The 21,951-nt window shown below is 38.3% G+C and overlaps 1 protein-coding gene across 1 annotated transcript; it reads right to left on the reverse strand.

Annotated features, from left to right (window-relative positions):
* Positions 1-2,589: 2,589 nt before the first annotated feature.
* DEPDC4 (DEP domain containing 4) lies at positions 2,590-21,666 on the reverse strand. The gene is given in 14 exon segments (XM_065937509.1): positions 2,590-2,642; positions 2,645-2,761; positions 4,765-4,843; positions 7,920-8,045; positions 8,132-8,213; positions 8,215-8,269; position 9,352; positions 9,402-9,457; positions 9,727-9,896; positions 13,091-13,160; positions 13,163-13,263; positions 20,444-20,447; positions 21,551-21,603; positions 21,605-21,666. Coding segments are annotated over 14 exon segments (1,029 nt in total).
* Between the last annotated feature and the right edge of the window lie 285 nt (positions 21,667-21,951).

Below are 21,951 nucleotides of genomic sequence, written 5' to 3' on the forward strand. Positions count from 1 at the left end.
TTAACTGCCTCACCACATGTGGGATCTTCGGAGACCAGGGATCAGAACCATGTCCCCTACATTGGCAGGCAGATTCTTGACTGCTGGACTGCCAGGGAAGTCCACTGAACATTCTTTATGTATGTAAATTATATGAGATAGAATTTTTAGCTCAACATTTATTTCTCCAAGTTAAATAATATTTACCTGAATAGGACCTAAAAATGTGATTAAGTCTAAGAAGTGTTAAGCAGGATGAATCATGATGCTAATTGTCATGAACATAATTTACTGAATATTTGAATAGGAGATAAGCTTTTCAGTGATTGGAAATGGATTTTATTTACACAGGGAAGAAAAACTTTGTCCCTACATTGTTCAAAAATGTTTAGCCTAAAATTGAATGACAGCACCCTTGGGAATGAGTTTGAGTAAGCTCCGGGATTTGGTGACGGACAGGGAGGCCTGGCGTGCTGTGATTCATGGGGTCGCAAAGAGTCGGACATGACTGAGCAACTGAACTGAGCTGAACTGACCCTTGGGAATTTGCTTTAAGCCTGATAAACTGTATGGAGCTGACACGAGGTGGAGTAGCTCTGCTGGGATAGGAATTTCTCTTTAGAAATCAATGCCCCAGAACCTTCAAAACCTTTCAGTAAAAACCATTTTACTTTGTAAACAAGTTTAATTGAACAGTAGCATATTCAAAATAGCCTCCATTAGGGAATGCTGTAGGATACGTCATTCATTAAACATTTCAAGCACTAGCGATTCTGCTCTTTCTAAATTGGGTTTTATCTCAACCCAGGGTTCTCACTTGCTAACATTTCCCCTTAGGAGCCCAAGTAGGTCAGGTTACTAGATCCAGATCTCTGACCCCAGAGCTCAGACCCTTGTTCCCTACCACACTGTCTCTCAGACCTTTGATATTTCTGGTCCAGTCGTATAAACACAATTTATGCATGTATATTTTTATTCTAGAGATTAAAAACAAAACGAGGCTCAGAAGGAAGATATCTGTTCAAGGTTATAAATAATCTGAGCAGCAGATCCAAGGACACAGTAGTATCTTTAACACATTTCTCAAAGTGCCATCCATTCTTAGTGATGGCTAGCAATTCTCTACTTGATTCACACGCAACATTAAAATGGAGACTCCTCATAAGGAGATGATCCCCTGCACCCAGACTAAGGATGAGGGTTGGGCTTCGTGTTTCCACTTCTTTCCTGTCTAGAATCACCCTCTCAGCTCTTCCACTGGAGGTATACTAATTTCCTCCCCAATTCAAAATAACCACATACATGAGGACAGTTAACATCTTCTAATGGCAGAATCATCCTACTTTGTTTTTGTTTTTCTTTTCAAGCCACAGGAATTTAGAATTCATCTAGCTAATGCTCTTATTTTAACGTACCACTTTAACATTTCCATCAACAGTTTATCCACAAAGTAAAAGCAAAATTTGGAAAATATATAAATATAGGTCATTAAGGGCCTTAAGTGTATTCTCTGAAGACAAAATAAAAAATGATTCTCTAACCCAGTGGTTCTTAATGTTCTTCACTTACAATTCCCTTGGAGAATCTGGTGGAAAGCTATGAATCTTCTTCCTAGAAAAATAAGCATATACACACACAAAATTGCATACAGTCCCAGAAAGTACACTGTGCTTCAGCACCCTGAAACCTGTTCATAGACTCTTAGTTGAGAACATTGACCAAGCATTCAAATTCAACCCAACGGGTACAGTTTTTACACAAAAAGATAAAACTGATGACATTAGTTATATATGTTTCAAGTACTTAACGATACACACTTCTCTTCCCTGTGATCAAGGCATAAATTAAGACCACAGAAGAATGTACTTTAATCTGCAACAGAGACTGAATCTTCAACCTGTGTCACATTGAGAGAATGATCCCATAAAGTAAACTAATCAATTTAAAAACAGAGGGAGAAAAGAAAACCAAACTTGATGGACTAGAAAGGAATCAGAAGGCAAAATCATGGTTTTAGACATTCATGAATTTTAAATTTGTGGGTTTTAGTCTTCTGCTTGATAAGTCTTTTCCTTCTTAGATGATTCACAGCATTTAAGTTACAGTAGCCTAAAGGGGTAGCTTAAAAGTAGTATGTACTAAGGAAAATACATGCTTGCTTTGGAGAACTCACATATGAAATGTTCTTTTTCTGTGGAAAAAAAATTGTAAGGAAATTAACTGTATCAGATCCCTGATAATAGCACCACATTTAATAAGCAGCATAGTAATTGAATGAATCAGCATACAAGAATTTAACTTACATTCTCTCTTAAAGATAAAAAACATCCTTTACAGTTTTTTAAAGATCTACTCTCTTAGCAACTTCCAAATACTAAATAGAGTATTGTTAACTATAGTTGCTATGCTATACATGACATCCCAGGACTAATGTATTTTATGACTGGACACGTGTACCTTTTGACTCTTCCTTAACATGTATTTTAAGCATTGTTACACTTAAAATGCTTATAGGCTATCCTTTCTCTGTAGTATGGGTATTGGCAGTTTGCAAAAACTACCAGAGGAGTTCTTCATATTAACAAATTATAGTTTCTTCTCCCAGAAACATTAGTGCAAAACTTCTGGATGGTGTTTTGGGAATTCTTTAATTTATTTTTTTATTTCAAAGAGATACTAGAGTTACTGTTAACCTCAAGAGCCAACTGGTGAAGATATTGGCTTGTCCTTTGCTTTTGTTTTGCAAACACCTTGTATGTCAAGGATTGGCAAGATATGCAACCTAAAAAAAAAAAGTACAGTTGGAAAAGCAAGTTCAAAAAAGAAAATCATGAAAATGTACCCATTCAAACTGGTGTTATGCTGGACTTTTTTTCCCTCAAATATGGTAGATGACATTACTTATACTTTCTTTGCTTCAGAGTAATACTGTTTCTTTACATGTGCTCTATACTTTAACAAAACATACCTTGTCTCATTTTACATACATTATTTGATTTTATTTCCAAAATAAGTCCATGATGTAGGAGAACCAATGTACTACTATTCTAGCTTCAAGTGGAATACAGTGGAATTTAAGTGACATGACTCGCAAATTGAAGGTGAAGGGGAGGAAAAAGTTTTCCTTGACTTTCTTAGGGTCCCTGGCTAGGTCTGAGAAGTAAACTGATAAATGCAAAGACAGGAGGAAAAGCATACAAATGTATTTAATAAGTTTTATGTGACATAGGAGCCTTCATAAGGAGATGAAGACTCAAAGAAACAGATCTATATACTTTATTCTAGGTTTGATGAAGAACTGGAGAAGGAAATGGCAACCCACTCCTATACTCTTGCCCTGGAAAATCCCATGGCCACAGTCCATGGGGTCGCAAAGAGTCAGACACGACTGAGCGACTTCACTTTCCTTTCTTTGATGAAGAACACACAGTCCTGGAAGAATGTGACAAGTTAAGGTATGAGGTAATTGTAATAAACTGGGAAAAGTTAGCAAATCCTGTTTGTTCAGATTCTTCTTGACTTCGCTTTGCTTTGGGAGATAAGGCTAGTCCTTTGCTCCCAGTGTAGAGAGGGCATCTTTCATATGAAGGTGTTACAGCCTATTTCAGGGAGACATGGCAAGAGGGGACTATATCAGAGCAACCCTCCTGCTTCTGCCAGTTTCTCAAACGCTTTCAGCTTAAAATATTCCATGTCATGTGCCATGTTTTGGGGCAGTGTGTCCTGAACCCCCATCAGAAGCATGTACAAAACATGAACAAAGAGTTTCATGAACATGAGCAGTCTTTCATGGCCCTGTGAGCTGTCTTAGCATGTACAGTCATCTAAGCTGATCTACAGATGGGGACACCTGAGTCTCCAGACACAGCAAAGCAATGCTCAATCATGGTAACTTCTGAAACCCTATAGTCCATTAATATTAGGTTTTGTGGGATGTTTTTGTTTTGTTTTGTTTTTTCTATTTTCACTATAATGGTCTTTGCTTAAACACACGTGGTGACACCCTGGAATAACATTGCCTCTGAAAACTTAAAATCCTACACCTAACTTTTCACAATCTACTGCCCTTCAAATAATAATATAATAACAGCTTGCAGTGAATGTTACATATATCAAATCTTTTGTACTTTTTCTCACTAAATCTTCAGTGTTCTAAGGTGTAGAGTTGTTGGCATTATCAGCCCTGCCTTACCAATTAAGAAACAAACTTGGGCCACATGGCTGAGCTAGGGTCTGAACCTGGGATTGCCCCGCTCCCAGGGCTTGAAGCCTCTATACCATACCATACTGCCTTTAGTCCTGTCACAACTCACATCAATCTCAGAACACGAAGACCTGCCATGCCGTTTTTCTTTGTTCATCATCTGTTTTCCATCCTTAGTCAGACACGTATCTGATCATCTGAACCACCTTCTCAGTCGGTTGATTTTAAATGTTTCTGATATCAAATATTTATCCTTGTCTTTATAATCAAGACAGCACAGGTAAAGCCCTATAATAGGAAAAAACTTGGCTTATTTGAGATTTCCTATTATAAATACCCCCATCTGGAAGCAGCAATGAGATACAGAAAGTATTTACCTTTTTAGAAGAAAGGTAATCAAACAGGGCTGCCAAAAAGAACTAGAGAAGAACTTACTCTAGAGATATTAAAAAATAACCTTAATGTAAATCCACCTTTTTTAGCATTATACATTCATTACATATTCACCCTTGGTTCCCTTCCAACTTATGTGACTGTAACAGTCACTCAATGATATAGAAAGAATAAGTCTGAGTCAATGCCTGATATGGCATCTGGATCTTCTCCATGCAGAAGCTTCTTAAGTTTCCTACTAACCAGATCCAATAAAGTAACTGGTGTCTACATAAAAACAGATATTTTCAAGTTTTTAATATGAATTTTTCTAGCCAGTAATCTAATATAGGGGGCTTCCCTGGTGCCTCAGATGATAAAGAATCAGCCTGCAATGCAAGAGACCCGGGTTTGTTCCTTGAGCCGGGAAGATCCCCTGGAGAAGGGAATGGCAAAAAAATCTCAGTTTTTTTGACCAATGCATAGGGGAAGAGGATTACAGATGGGGAAAGGGGGCGGATAGCAGAAGGCCTCTGAATTATAAAGGGTATATAAATACTTGAAATTTTTTTAGAATTCTTAAAATTCTATTTTCTACTTCCACATATGTGGTATATCTGAAACTAGGTTAACCAATCATTAGTACAGTGTTCTACAATAATAAAAATTATTTGTACTTCCATAACAGCACTGGTCTAGATAATCTTGCACTGTTATCATATGATCTATATGTAAATAGTAGCTCTAAAATACATAATAACATCATTCTCTTAAAATAGATATATACTCCTTTTCCAGTCTTAGTTGTTACACAAAGGAAATCCCAGATTACAACATGTATTGGGAAAATAATTCCTCAGCTAACATTGTTACAGAGGGTAGACCTACCAACGTTGAGCCTCATATTCACATAAGCTCCTTCAGTTTGAGCCACAAGGTAGGTACCTTTCCATTAGCTTCTATTGTCCTGAAAATTTACAAACATGAAGCCATCCCCATCAATTCATTCTGTCATGCAACAAAAATTTAGTGATTTCTATGTGCCAGGACAGCTCTAGGTGATAAATAAGCACATCAAGTCTGAACTCATGGAATTTGCATTCTCAGATGTGACAGCATATGAGATAAGGACAATTTCAAAAATCAGCAAATATATGATTCCAGTTAGTGATAAGTGCCATTAAGAAAGCATAAAGCAGGATACAAAGCTAGAGTGAAGAAGATGGGTAGCTATCTTAGTTAGCAAAGATAGAAAGATAACCCTCTTAGTTACTGAGAGGCTATCATTTTGAGCAGAGGCCTGAAGTGATGTGAAAGAGTGAGGCCATAAAAAGACTGGAGAGAAAATGTCCCAGACATACCCAAGACAGCACAGGTAAAACCCTGTAACAGGGAAAAGCTTGGCTTGCTTGAGATCCCGTATAAATACAAATACCCCCATCTCAATTTCCCTGAAATACTTCATCCCCTAATCTCCAGAAACCAGTCCTTGGAGTCACTTCCTGCTTCCTGAATTCCACACCAGCACATCCTCCAGCCCAGGTCAAGTTCCTTCTCCCTTTCAGTCCTGCTACAAAGTTTGAACTAGTATCTTTCTTTATGACATTGCTAGTTCTGACATGAGGGGGAGGCAAAAAATGCTTTCTAACTTCTGAATCATATGTAGGAAAGAGGAGAATTCATTTACCTAGAGGAGGAGGCAGAGTGAGAAAGAAGAAAGTGGAGATGCTAAGTGGTAAGGAAGAGGAGGAGAGAAAACATTCTTTCTAAATTCCTGGTTGGATCTTTTTATAAGTAAGGAATAAACATGACTTTTGGCTTAGTGACTGTAGAATTAAACATTTATGTAACCACTGCCCTAATCTCTATTTATTATATTTTATGATGAAAAATGAGGAGCAGAGTAACAACTGATTTTTAAATGAGCTTTAGAATATATTTCATTCAAAAGTCATAAAAGAGGGACTGCTTCTATTGTATATACTTAGTACCACCTTTTTCTCTGAAATAATGGAAAAGAAACTTCAGTTAAGGGTGAGAGAACTGCTACAAAATTCAAACCAATGTGTTTCTAATGACATGAGATAAGTTTTTTACACACAAAAAATTGAGAAGGGAACAATTTTTTTTTTTAATATATCCACACTCCCCCAAACTCCCCTCCCATCCAGTTGAGAAGGAAATATTTCTTTATAAAGACTTTGGAGAAATAATGCCACTAAAAGTACCAGTGCCTGGAACTAAAATATAGTAGTGAGGCTAAAAGGTAATCTTTTTCTAAGATTACCTTAGAAAAAGGTAATCTTTTTTCTTATGTTAGGAAAAAAATCTTTTTCTAAGATCTTTTTCAAAATGTATCAGGAATTTGACAATGTCTCACTAACTCTTGCTACTCCTTTGTTTCAAGTCGCCACATTTCTTGCCCAGATTGTGACATTAGCCTCCTAAAAGATTTTTCTGCTTCTTTCCTCCCCCCTTTATAATCTGTCCGCAACACAGAAGCCAGTTATCTTCATAAATGTCAGTCAGATGTGTTGTGTCTGTCAGCACTGTTGTGCTCAAAACCTCTCATGATTCCCCACTTTATTCCAAGCACAGGCAAGGCCTCTCCAAGGGTCTACGCGGGCCACCTCCTCTCTGACCTCATCTCACACCACTCTCCCCTCTGCTCACCACTTCCTTGCTCTTGTTCCTCAGCACCCAGGCAAGCATCACCTCCAAGGCCTCTGCTCTAGGAACCATCCTTTCTGCCCCAAACCAACCCCCTCAACCCTCACGGCCATTTAGTTGATGCTCCTCGTTCCACTCTCTGCTCAAATCTCACTTTCTCAGTGAGCCCAGCCTTGGCCACACTATTTAATACCATAAGCTCCTACTAACCCCCACCCTAGCACCTCAAAATTCCCTTAAACTGCTCTATTTTTTTTTCCTATTGCATTTGTTGCTTTCGATCAAACTATATGATGATAACTTACTGTGTGTGTTTTTTATTTTTGTCTGTGCCACGCAGCCTGTGGAATCCTGTTTCCCCAACCAGGGATCAAACCTGGGTCCCTGAAGCAAAAGTGAAAAAGGGCCTGCATCTTTGCTAATGTATTCCAAGTACCTAAGACAATGTCTGGCACATAGTAATGCACCAAAAATAGGTTGAAGAAATTAATCAATATACTTGTAAATATCAACTAACTACCAAGGTTGTTTTGAATCTGCTTCCTTCTCTTTAGTGGGTGTGGGAAGAGAGCATTCCTTCAATCTTTGTCCATTATAGGTACTCAGTAAATCATTTATTAAGTGAATGCTTTGCTTTTTCATCTGACACAAATAGCTTAGTAATAACTGTGTCCAGGAAAAATGCCAGACATACCTTGAAGAGCTCATAGTGGAGCTCCAGTAGGAACAAGACTCGTTGTCCTGCCTGTACTTTTAATAATGACTTGGATTGCAGAACTGCTTGGGCAAGAGTTTTCAGGACCACCATTTTGTTATCAAACTGTAAACAGGAAGATTCATTAGCTTGAATTGGTTTTAAATGAAATAAATAGAAGGTTTTAAAACTGTTGTTGCAATTTTTTTCACCTTTTTTTGTAACTTGTTGGCATTAGCTTCTGATGCAGTTGCCATGAAAGTAAGTAGCCACCATGATTCTTCTCTAACAATCTAACAATCTTAGATATAGCTGTGTGGCTTCAAGTGCTGCTGTTCTTTTATCATTTTCTGTTACATGGGTTTACAAAGAAGACAAAGCAAGGGGAAAAAATAAATGCAGATTATAGTACTTAGCAGTCTATTAAAATGCTGTGATGCTGTATTTGGTTTGAAGATTCATTTTTACATTTGAAAAACTTTTATTGTAAAATATTTCAAACATATAGGAAATTATCTATATAATATGCCAAATACATGCATAATTATATCCAGCACTGTCAAACATTAATTTCTTTTTTTTTTTGGCTGCATGCCACAGCCTGTGGGATCTTAGTTCCCTGACTAGGAATCAAACCCGCACCCTCTGCACTGGACCACCAGAGAAGTCCCCTTAATTTGTTTTTAATGTGAAATTATATGGCCACCTACATAGCTAAAAAAAGACATAATGTGTCACTCAATTTTTATTTTACTAAAAGGTCACCAAACTAGTATATCAGAAATTAATATTTACAGACACCTCAATTCTCTAGTCCTGTGAAAGTGAAAAGTGAAAGTGGCTCAGTCATGTCCAACTCTTTGCAACTGTATAGTCCATGGAAGTCTCCAGGCCAGAATACTGGAGTGGGTAGCCTTTCCCTTCTCCAGGGGATCTTCCCAACCCCAGAAATTCCCTCTCTAGTCCTGTAGTGTATCAAAATATTTCTTAGAGTGTCCCTATGATAGAATTACCTTAGATCTAATTCCTATACTACATTATTACACTTGACATTACAATGTACATGACAGGAAAAAGTAGTGAAAAAAAAGTGAAAAAAGAACTGTATGAGGGAGTTTGCTGGTGATCTAGTTGTTAGGACTCGGTGCTTTCACTGACAGGTCCCTTGGTGTCATCTGTGGTGGGGGAACTAAGATTCCATTCGCCATGGTCTTTGGCCAAAAAACAAAAAAAGACTCTATGAGGTAATTTGACACCATAGAAAAAATATTAAAATGCAACATTCAGGGAATCCCATGGTGGTCCAGTGGTTAGCAATCCTTGCTTCCGCTGCAGGGGGCATGGGTTCAGTCCCTTCTTGGGGAACTCCCTGCTACAGAGCACAGCCAAACAGCAATGCTCACATAACGCATGTAACCTTCCAAAACTCAACCCTCGGGTTTATCATCATGCAAGACAACGGAAGCTTAAACGTCTCTTCACTAAAAGTTCAATACTTCCTGAAAAAATACCAATATACTCATCAGTTAATAAGCAGCCTCTCTCCTAATCTGGAAAACGCAGCAGTGGCCACAGGACTGGAAAAGGTCAGTTTTCATTCCAATGCCAAAGAAAGGCAATGCCAAAGAATGCTCAAATTACTGCACAATTGCAATCACATGCTAGAAAAGTAATGCTCAAACTCCTCTAAGCCAGGCTTCAGCAATACGTGAACCGTGAACTACCAGATGTTCACACAGCCTGGCGTGCTGTGGTTCACGGGGTTGCAAAGAATCGGTCACGACTGATCAACTGAAATGAACTGAACTGAACTCCTGATTATAATATTTTATTAGGACATCAAAGAGTAACTTCTTCTGTGTATTCAGTTTTGTCTCTTTATTTCTGTGTTGTACTAAGTCCTGGCCAACAGTAACTATTAACTGACCAGGGAAATATTCCAAGCATTCAATTGCTGCATTAAGCCAGTTATCAATCCTGGAGGTAAAAAACAAAATAAATCAATGGTTGACATTTCCATTTAATTACCTAAAACATTGTTTGATAAAGCATAATGAAATCTAGCTTATAATTAACAATCTAAGAAAAAACAACTAGAAAATCTTTTCAGTAATTTTTGCTGGATGACTGAGTAAATGAGAAGGAATAGATTTTTCCTTACTAGATACCACCATACTTTTTTCTACCTTGACTTTCAGGGAATTATAATATCTGGGGCCAGTGTTTCATTATTTGTTCTACCTGTGTTAGATTTTGTGGAGAAGAGTTCATCTGTACTGTTCTATTCCATTGGTGGGTCCTCTCTCATTTCCCGCTTTGATCATTAGGTGCATAGGGTTGTATTATTATTTGAAAATAAGATACTAAATGCTTTCCCATCAAGATGCACTGTTTAAATCCCACTGCACACTCTTTTCCCCTTTTTATCTCCCAACTCCAATAGATAAGAAATTTAGAGGACTTCAGTGATGGTCCAGTGGCTAAGATTCTTCGCTTGCAATGCAGGGGGGACTGCTTTTGATCCCTGGTCAGGGAGCTAGATCCCACATGCTGCAACTAAAGATCCTGCATGCTGCAAGCAATATCAAACATCCCTTGTGCTGCAACTAAGATCCTGCACAGCCATATTTAAAAGCCTCTGAATTCAATATTTCTTTATAAAATAAAAGAAATTTAAGATTCTTTCACTCCTCCCTCCCTTCAGTGATGATTTTGGAAGGCCTATAATTCCCCCTTCTCCTCATCTGCCACCTTCCCAACCCCAGATTTTGCTGAGATAGTTTAGTATTTATTATAATTTCCCTTAACACTATGTACCTTCTTTGTTGACATCATATTTAGTACTCACACTTTGTACATTCTCACACAGTTTTACCTTATCAACTTGGAATTTATGTGTGTATGTGTGTCTATATGCATTCATGTATGTTTGTACCCATGCATGTATGTTTCTATGCATGCACATATGTGGGGACAAAATTAGGGAGAAGAGAAAACAGAATACACAGACCAAAGTTCATTGCTTACCAATATTTCCTTCCTCTTCACCTGTCTCTTCACCAGTCATCTTGGGGTTCTGGCTATTTCTTTGTAAATGCATTAAAATATATCTTCGAATATTTTCTTAGGATGGGGTTCTTAAGTGATTCTTGCTATGAATTCTGGATGATCCTGAAATATCTTTCCTTCTTCTCTTCACTTTCTTTTCCTTCCTTCCTTCTCTTCCCTCCCCTCTACCCCCCAGGTAAATGGAACATATTGCTTAAATGTGTAGCTCATTATTTTTTGGCTCCTAGTGTTGCAGGTGAAAAGATTAAGGGCAGTGGATTGCATTTTTCTTGCAGGTAACCTACCCTTTCTGCCTAGAAGTTCATAAAGGCTGACTGGCTGCTGTCTGGTTCCTGCAGAGGCTTCTAAAGAAATCATGTTTCTTTGTTGGTGTCCCCATACTCTCTCTGACTCAGGGGCTGGGGAAGTCTCAGCCACTTGTTGGGTCGTTCTTGGCCTATTGTAAATTAGGAGCAAGCATGTCATGTGCAAGGGGCTTCCTCGGTAGCACTAGTGGTAAAGAGCCTGCCTGCCTGTGGAGGAGACATAAGAGACACAAGTTTGATCCCTGGGTCAGGAAGATCCCCTGGAGGAGGGCACGGCAACCCACTCCAATATTCTTGCCAGGAGAATCCCTTGGACAGAGAAGACTGGTGGCCCATGGTCCATAGGGTCACAAAGAGCCGGACACAACTGAAGTGACTTAGCACACACACATACGCATGCATGTTATGTGCAAACAGGACCATGGTTGATTAAGATGGTTCACAGGTCTCTGATCACCAAGCTCTTCCTAGGATCTGAAGCTTCCTGGTTCCCAGGTCTGAAGTCTGATGTTCTTTTCTTGTTTAGCCCACTTGGGAGAAAGCATCATATCAGTTCTCTCTGCCTGAAGTACCCAAGGTCATATACCTATGGTTCCTAGCAACTGATTTACCAGGAGTGACAAATACCTTGGAGTTGGGAGTGAAAGAGAAGGGACCTCATTCAGGTTACAGGGGTCCTCGAACATCTCCACAAATGAGGCTGCTTTTATGATAGGTCTTATTTCATTGTACTGTAATGCTTTGTTTCATGAACATCTCCCCTACTAGATTGTGGCTTCTTTTAAAGCAGGGATGAATAAACCAGTAAAAACTATCATGGTTGTTATTTTATGGTTATAAATGAAAATAATAGAACTGTGGAAAAACACTCAGGGTTGGTGCAGGCAAAGAAGACTGACAAATCATGACTGAGCTGAAATGAATGAAACCACTAAGATATCCAGTCATCTTCTTACAGGTCATAACCAGGGACTTTCTATTTTAGATCAAAGGAGAATTCAGTGATTAATTTCTAAATCAAAGATGGTGTTTGCTTATATATACAAATATGTTCTCATACATTTAAAGAAACAAGGGCAAAAGATGTGAAAGAACATTTTACTTATAAATTGACAATAAAAATGGTCACTTAAAACTAAGATCATGGCATCCGGTCCCATCACTTCATGGCAAATAGATGGGGAAACAGTGGAAACAGTGGCTGACTTTATTTTTCTGGGCTCCAAAATCACTGCAGATGGTGATTGCAACCATGAAATTAAAAGACGCTTACTCCTTGGAAGGAAAGTTTTGACCAACCTAGACAGCATATTAAAAAGCAGAGACATCAGTTTGTCAACAAAGGTCCGTCTAGTCAAGGCTATGGCTTTTCCAGTGGTCATGTATGGATGTGAGAGTTGGACTATAAAGAAAGCTGAGCGCTGAGGAATTGATGCTTTTGAACTGTGGTGTTGGAGAAGACTCTTGAGAGTCTCTTGGACTGCAAGGTGATCCAACCAGTCCATCCTAAAAGAGATCAGTCGGTGTTCATTGGAAGGACTGATGCTGAAGCTGAAACTCCAGTAGTTTGGCCACCTGATGCAAAGAGCTGACTCATTTGAAAAGACCCTGATGCTGGGAAAGATTGAGAGCAGGAAGAGAAGGGGATGATAGAGGATGAGATGGTTGGATGGCATCACCGATTCGATGGACATGGGTTTGGGTGTACTCCAGGAGTTGGTGATGGACAGGGAGGCCTGGCGTGCTGTGGTTCATGGGGTCGCAAAGAGTCAGACATGACTGAGCGACTGAACTGACTCATGTAGATGTAAATTTGGAATCACCTCTCTGTCTAGGCAAGTGTTAGCGATAACAAGATCTTCCTCTCAAATTGAAGAATTTGTGTTTTAACTAGAGGTTCCAAAATACTTTCCAAGAATGGAAGGTGAATCAATTGAAGAATACATGACAATATTTGTTGTTTCCAACATCTTCCACAGCTTAGAAAGAAAAATAATACAACTATCGAACTAATAAATAAGATACACACATTCAACTAGTATTATAAAATTCTATAATACAAAAGTATTAACATAATATAATTGATGAATTTAATGCTGGATAATTAAATTGGCTAAATTACAGTTTTTCTTTTCAAGACTGACCTTTAAATAGACATCAGGGTTATGAGTCATATTACTTTTATTTTCTGGCTATGTTAATTATAAAGTTATATTATCTAGCTTTTAAGGGGTATTATCAATAGGTTAATTCCAGATATAAAAAGCTATTGGTCCTGCTTATAAATTATTTTGCACATCTGAGAGAATGAGATTACTAATTATTTACAATTTTATTCAAAGCAGGGATTGTTGTAGTTAAATTGTTTTCAAATTCAAATATAGTGTTAGGTTAATTTTAACTTGAGTTTCTGGTCATTTATGTTAAGAGTTAATAAAATTTTTTTTATTCTAAGCATTGGATCATCATTTATGTTTTCCTTTAAATGAAAGAAAATTACAGAAGCTAAAGCTACAGTAAATCTCTTGCAGAGCTTTACTGCCAATCATCGTTGTTCAGTCACTAAGTCGTGTCTGACTCTGCGACCCCATGGTTGCCCTCTGTTCTTCCCAGCAGCATACTGGACATCTCCCAACCTGGGGGATTCATCTTCCAGTGCCATATCTTTTTGCCTTTTCATACTGTTCATGGGGTTCTTGTGCAAGAATACTGGGGTGGTTTGCCATTTCCTCCTCCACTGGACCGTGTTTCGTCAGAACTCTTCACTATGACCTGTCCATCCTGAGTGGCTGTGCATGGCATGGCTCATAGCTTCATTGAGTTATCTAAGCCCCTTTGCCATGACAAGGCTGTTATCTATAAAGGGGTACTGCCAATAGCCTATGCATTAAATCTGGATCATGGCCAAGATTTGTCTGGTTATTTTGAATAGAATTTTGAATACAGTATTTTGAATAGAATTAACTTGTTTTAAAATGTTTATATTTTTCATATAAAATTCTTGGTTTCTAGCTTCTCTTTAAAAGTATCATAAGATCTCATAACACAGGGCTTGAATTAATGCCTGACCAAAGTTAGCAGATATAAGTTAGTGGCTACCCTCTTTGCACTGACATGCCATTTCCAGCCCACCACAAACCCCACCACTTCCTACTGTACCCCAAACAGTGAAGTTGACTGTCAGCTACCATTTTCATGGTATCATGCTATTGATTTTGCTACAGTAGAAATTAATTTCCCTAGAGTTATATCTCTGTCTTAAGCAGGAAAAGGAAAAACAGCCAACAGGGCCATTGCTTGGCAAATCCCACGGACAGAGGAGCCTGGCGGAGTTGCAAAAGAGTCAGACACAACTTAGAGACTAAACAACATGGGCCATGCATTTCAAGCAAAATGACAGTATATATTTTTCCTACATGTTTGAAAATGAAATACTCATACGCTCTCTGATTTGTCTGGCTCCTAAAGGTATCTGAGCTTGCTACTGCTGAGTTACTGACCAAAAATAAATCAACAATCTTTTAGTAAAGACCTAAGATCATTTGTTATTGTTCAGTCTGTAAGTCATGTCTGACACTTTGCGACCCCATGAACTGTAGCACGCCAGACTTCCCTGTCCTTCACTATCTCCCAGAGTTTGCTCAAACTCATGTCCACTGAATCAGTGATGCCATCCAACCATCTCATCTTCTGTTGCCACCTTCTCCTCTTGCCTTCAATCTTTCCCAGTGTCAGGGTCTTTTCCAGTGAATCAGCTTTTCGCATCAGGTGGCCAAAGTATTGGCACTTCAGCTTCAGCAACTGTCCTTCCAGTGAATATTCAAGGTTTGATTTCCTTTAGAATGGACTGGTTTGATCTCCTTGCTCTCAAGACTCTCAAGAGTCTTCTCCAGCACCACAGTTTGAAAGTATCAATTTGTCAGCGCTCAGCCTTCTTTATGGTGCAACTCTCACATCCATACATGACTACTGGAAAAACCATAGTTTTGACTAGACGGACCTTTGTCAGCAAATGATGTCTCTGCTTTTTAATACACTGTCTGGGTTTGTCATAGCTATTCTTCCAAGGAGCAAGCATCTTTTAACTTCGTGGCTATAGTCACTGTCCGCATTGATTTTGGAGACCAAAAGAATGAAAGCTGACACTGTTTCCACAATTTCCTCATCTACTTACCATGAAGTGATAGGACCAGATGCCGTGATCTTAGTTTTTTTGAATGTTGAGTTTCAAGCCAGCTTTTTCACTCTCCTCTTTCCCCTTCATCAAGAGGCTCTTTAGTTCCTCTTCACTTTTTTGCCATTAAAGTGGTATCATCTGCATATCTCAGGTTATTGATATTTCTTCTGGCAATCTTGAGTCCAGCTTATGATTCATTCAGCCCAGCATTTCACATGATGTACTCTGCATACAAGTTAAGTAAGCAGGGTGACAATATACAGCCTTGATGTACTCCTTTCCCAATTTTGAACCAGTCTGATGTTCCATGTCTAGTTCTAACTGCTGCTTCTTGTCCTGCATACAGGTTTCTCAGGGAAAAAAATAGCCTCTAATCAATCAATCCATATCTGTTAATACCAAACTTTGGGCATAGCACTGAATCAAGTGCTAGAAAAAGATATATATAGTGGCCCTTCAGCAGCCATCCATAAGTGAGGAGGAAAGGATAGCCACACATGAAATGGATGAAGGCAAATTTTATCAAGTCACCAAGAAGCATGAATAGATTCTTACGAATAAATCCAAAAGTAGAAAAAAGATTATTCGGCAATAACATCAAGACAGAAAATTCATTTACTCAACAAACATTTTGAGACCTATTTTGTATTAGACACTGTTCTAGGTTCCAGGGACATAGTGGTAACCAAAACAGGCAAAAGTCTTGCCTTAATGGAGCTTATAGTCTACGGGGAAGAGGGAGGCAGACAATGAATAACAAAAAGTGAAGTATGTCTGTGTCAGTTTGTAGCTAGTTCTATGGAGAGAAATGAAGGAAAAAAGGAGATCAGACTACACTATGGGGTTAGTGTTGTGATTTTAAATAAGATGTGTGGGAATTATCATCAGAAAGATGATATTTGAGTGAAGACCTGAAGGAGAGGGAGCATAGAAATGTGCATGTCTAGATATACTAGCCAAGTGCAGAGCTGATAAACAGAATAGCGCCATGTGAGGAAATTAAGACTCAAGAAGGACGATGTGGCAACACATACAGTCACCACCGTATTCTTTTTCTTTTTTTCCATTTATTTTTATTAGTTGGAGGCTAATTACTTTACAATATTGTAGTGGTTTTTGCCATACATTGACATGAATTCTCCATGGATTTACATGTATTCCCCATCCCGATCCGCCCCCCCCTCTCCCTCTCCACCCCATCCCTCTGGGTCTTCCCAGTGCACCAGGCCCGAGCAGTTGTCTCATGCATCCAACCTGGGCTGGTGATCTGTTTCACCCTTGATAATATACATGTTTCGATGCTGTTCTCTCAAAACATCCCACTCTCGCCTTACACCGTATTCTTAATGGAGCATTTCTTATCCAATCATTTCTGTGCTGGGTGAAGGGGATACAAGGGGACATACTTTGCATTTGAAGAGCATACAATCCATCCAGCATTTAGGATGGTCTAACACACATATATAGACATATATGTACAGATGAGTGTATGTGTATATGTGCATAAATAAAAAGAAAATTTTTATAAAATGAGGAGGCAGTATATGAGCCATTCATTCACTAAATGTTACATACCAACAGCTAAGCACTGGGCCATTCAACCGGGGATACAACGGTGACCAAAGATGAGGACTGTCCCTAAGTACCTCCCACTCCAGTAGGAAATAAAGACAAGTCAACAGGCAGTTTCACTCAGTGTGTAAGTGTTTTGTGGGAGAAGCACAGTGTGTTCAGTAGGAATCACACTTCGCTTTGGCTGCGGAAACCTTTGTACCATGTGTTCTTCTGGAAGTCGAGTAAAACTGATGAATAGTGGAATTGCTCTAGCCGATCTGGACATTCCCCTCAAGGCAGAGGGAAAGTACCTACATCTTTAGAATCCCTAAGATTTCTAAAATATATTTCAAAAATATTAGTATATTAGCTTCAAAATGTTAGTCATTATATATTTTTATATTTCTAATACATTTTACACGTGATATCAGAAAGAAACACCTGTAAAAAACAAATCTCAGCAAAGAAACACACTTCACCTCTAAAAAATAAACAAATCTCAGCAAAGGTTCACCTTGACTCTATTAGTCACACAAATGCAAATTTGCAAGAAGCCTGCGGTCCTGGCTTTATCACTGCTAGCAGAATTTTCGACTCAATTCAAGTGAAGTAGGTTTCTCAGTTTTTTGGGAATTAAGGAATGACGTTTTTCAAAAACAAAGAAAAGAAGAACTCGATACTTTTATTTTTTGGCTGACATTTATACAGGAATATTGCCAACTGCATACCTTTAGCCAACCATATTTTTCCAAATAGAAAGTAGCTTAGATTTTCTTGTGGGCCAGTTAATTATTTAGTTTTATAAAACCAGACAGTTTTAATGTGTTAATACATCTGAGGGGGTGTTTTTGTGCTTGAGGATCACAGAATAGTCAGATTTCAGTGGATAATAACAACAACAAAAGCTCCAACCGTGCCTGATTTGTTAGAATTTAGAGAAACTTCCAGATGCATTTTTCCAAAAATTTTGGTATGAAAATTTTTTAAAAGTGAATTTTTTTTTAAAGTGAATTTTTTTCATTCATTAGATATAAGAACAGTCAATTTTAAAGTTAGTTCTCTTTTGCAAACTCTTTTACAAAACAAAAAAAAAACAATAAAAAAATCTACTTTAGTGGATTTAGTAGATTTAAGACTTTCAAAGATAAAGAGACTTGTTATTAGTAACTTATGAAAGAGTACCTCTCTCAAAACTGTGTTTTATTAGAAAGAACAACTAAAATAGGTTCTGTTTTTCTATTTTGAAGGCTGACACCATTCAGTTGGTACAAAGAGCAAACATACCAACTACACATATTTCAGCTGTACCCATTTAATAGTTTACAATACTTTGTTGCAGCAATAATGATAAGACACTGGGTAAAAGCATGGAAATCTAGGTGTGAGTCCTTTTTAAAAACTTATTTATTTCACTGTGTCGAGTCTTAGTTGCAGCACACCAGATCTTCTGGCGCAGCATGCAGCCCACAGGCTTATTTTCTCCAAGGCATGTGGGATCCTAGTTCCCCGACAAGGGATAGAACCCCCATCCCTCAACCACTGAACCACCAGGGAAGTCCCCGGATCTGAGTCTTGATGCCATTAGTTAACTGTGGAAACTTTGCAATTTATCTAACTTTTCTGAGTCTCAGTTTCCTTGTCTGTAAAATAAATAGTCTAAACAAAAGTAAAGTAGAGGCTCCCAGACTTGGCTGATTTTTGCTTTAACATGAAGTCTTTTTTAGGGGATTCCCTGGCAGTTCAGTGGTCAGAACTCAGAACTTTTACTGCCATGAAAGTGAGAGTCGCTCAGTTGTGTCCGACTTTTTGCATGGTTTTTAGTCCATGGAATTCTCCAGGCCAAAATACTGGAGTAGGTAGCCGTTCCCTTCTCCGGGAAATCTTCCCAACCCAGGGATTGAACCCAGGTCTCCCGCACTGCAGGTGGATTCTTTACCAGCTGAGTTACCAGGTAAGCCTTGACCCAGGTTCAATCCTTTGTAGGGGAATAAAGATCCCAGAAGATACACAGAACAGCCAAAAAAATCTCCTTTTTTAAAATGCAAAACTTAATAATTATTGTTTTGTAACAATGTTTAAAATATCTGGCTAAACACAAAAGTGTTAAAACTAAAGATATTTCTATTTTCACCTAACATTTTTTGTTAAATATGTTATTCATAGAAGAGTATATAAATGCATGTGAATCATTTAAAGTATTTGGGAGACAAATGCAAGAAAAAGGAGAGGCATAAACCCTATTTTCCTTTTTAGAAAATTAATAGATGTCTGTATAACTGAAAAAGCATGAAGCAGCAGTACAAGCATGACATTTAGAGACATGAGATATTTATAACATACATGAGTTACAATGTAGAGAATTGTAAATGGTTGTCTTTGGAGAGGGGCAAATGCATGAGAGAAGGGTAGGAAATTATTTTTTGGTGAGAAAATCTGTAGGACTACTTTAATGTTTTATATTATGTAAATGTATAACAAAGATAAAAATAAAAATGTCTTTCCCTTACCATGTCTTATTTATTTATCCTTTTGAGTCTGTTTCCCCAACTATAAAATGAAAGTTCTATCCTCACATTTCAGGCCTATTGTTAAATTATAGATAACAAATATAAAATGCATTAACAAGTTACTTGGCCCAGAAAAAGGCCCAACAAATGAAAATTACTTTTATAAGCATCTTCCCTGATAAATTATATCCATCTTTAGTTAGGAATTTCTTTTTTGTTTTTGTTTAGTCACTAAGCTGTGTCTGATTCTTTGTGACCCCATGGACTGTAGCTCGTCAGGCTTCCCTGTTCTTCACTATCTCCTGGAGTTTGCTCAAACTCATGTCCACTGAATTGGTGAGGCTATCTAACTATCGCATCCTCTGCCATCCCCTTCTTCAGCTGCCTTCAATCTTTCCCAGCATCAGGGTCTTTCAAATGCGTCAACTCTGTATCAGGTGGCCAAAGGATTGAAGCTTCAGCTTCAGCATCAGTAATTCCAAAGAATATTCAAGGTTGGTGTACTTTAGGATTGACTGGTTTGATCTCCTTGCTGTCCAATGGACTCTTGAGAGTTCTCCAGGATCACAACTTGAAAGCATCAAGGCTTCAGCACTCAGCCTTCCTTATGGTCCAACTCTTACATCCATACATGACTACTGGAAAAACCATAGGTTTGACAGTACAGACCTTTGTCAGCCAGGTGATGTCTCTGCTTTTCAATACATTATTTAGGTTTGTCATAGATTTTCTTCTAAGAAGCAAGTGTCCTTTAATTTCATGGCTTGAGTTACCATCCACAGTGATTTTGGAGCCCAAGAAAATGAAATCTGTCAGTTTCCACTTTTCCCCCATCTATTTGCCATGAAGTGATGGGGCCTGATGCCATAATCTTTGGTTTTTGAATGTCGAGTTTTAAGCCAGCGTTTTCACTCCTCTTTCACCTTCATCAAGAGGCTCTTTAGCTCCTCTTCGCTTTCTGCCATTAGGGTGGTGTTATGTGCATATCTGAGGTTACTGATATTAATGCTTCTTGACCTGCATACAGGTTTCTCCAGAGACAGGTAAGGTATCCTATATCCTCATGGGAAAAGGATGAGACAAGTTTTTCTTTTTCACTCATAATAGGTAAAAATCAATTTTTTGCTGGCTCTTCTTTTTCAGCCTGTCCTCTAAACATTAATCTTTCTCAGAGTTTTCTTCTAGTTCCCCTTCTCTTCTCATTTGCACCCTTTCTTCGGGCACCATGCATTTCTCTTCTCACACTTATCCTAGTTATTGTTGATAACTTTTGCTCCTCCCGTGTGCAAATCATGCTTGTTTTGCTTCTGTCATGGTTTGACCACACGCAGTATGGTATGTAACCATTAATGAATTGTGATTGCATCCCTCCCAACTGCCGTGGGCATGGGGCTCTTCTTCCTACTGTTAAGTGGCATTATAAGGACAAAACCACAAGTAGATGAAGTATTGGGGAAGGAAGGACAAATTCCTCGATGGCTAATAAAAAAAAATCCACCTGCAGTGCAGAAGACGCGGGTTCGATCACTGGGTTGGGAAGGTTCCCTAAATGAGACGATGGCAACCAACTCCAGTGTTCTTGCCTGGAGAATCCCAGGGATGGAGGAGCTTGGTGGGGCTACAGTCTATAGTGTCGCAAAGAGTTGGACACGACTGAGCAACTGAACATACAGGGCATTTACAGAGCTGTGGAACTATTCTGTATGATACTATGATGGCGGGACAGTCATCAGACATCTGTCAAAACCCACATAATATACACCACCAAGAATGCACACTAATGTAAATCATGGGCTTTGAGTGATAATGATGTATCAGCGTAGGTGCATGGATTATAGCAAATAGCCACTCTGGTGTAGGGTGTTGATCGTGGGGGAGGCTGTGTATATATGGAAATTCCCTGTACTTTTTGTTCAATTTTTCTGTGAACCTAACACTGTTCTAAAAAAGTAAGGTCTATTTTAAAAAGTCAGTTCTTCCTTAAAAGTTCTCAAAAGAACTGATGGAAACTGAAATTACCTTTTGAAAGTGGGAGAACAGGTTTGTCAACTGTGATGCTTATAGGTAAAGCCAGAGTCAGTAAGTTCCTCAATTCTTTCCCCACCAACCTCTTGTGCCAGAGGATTTGAAATCATTTCATTTTCTGGTCAGTTGAAAGAAACAATATGTGAATTTCTCTATTATATATAGGACCAATATTTCAAATATGCATTTAAATTTATTAAAACTTACTTATCCATTTCCTATTTTCAAAAACTTGTCAGGCAGCTTACCATAAAAGATACAAGTAATAAATTTATTAGATAATAGAATATCACCCAAAGAGGATGTTAGGATTGTAAATAAACAGAAAAATACATATGTTAATTCTAAGGTTATCATGGTTTCTATAACAGAGTAGAAAACTTTTGCTCTAGTTT

Source organism: Muntiacus reevesi, chromosome 1 (assembly GCF_963930625.1).
Source record: "Muntiacus reevesi chromosome 1, mMunRee1.1, whole genome shotgun sequence".
NCBI lineage: Eukaryota > Metazoa > Chordata > Mammalia > Artiodactyla > Cervidae > Muntiacus > Muntiacus reevesi.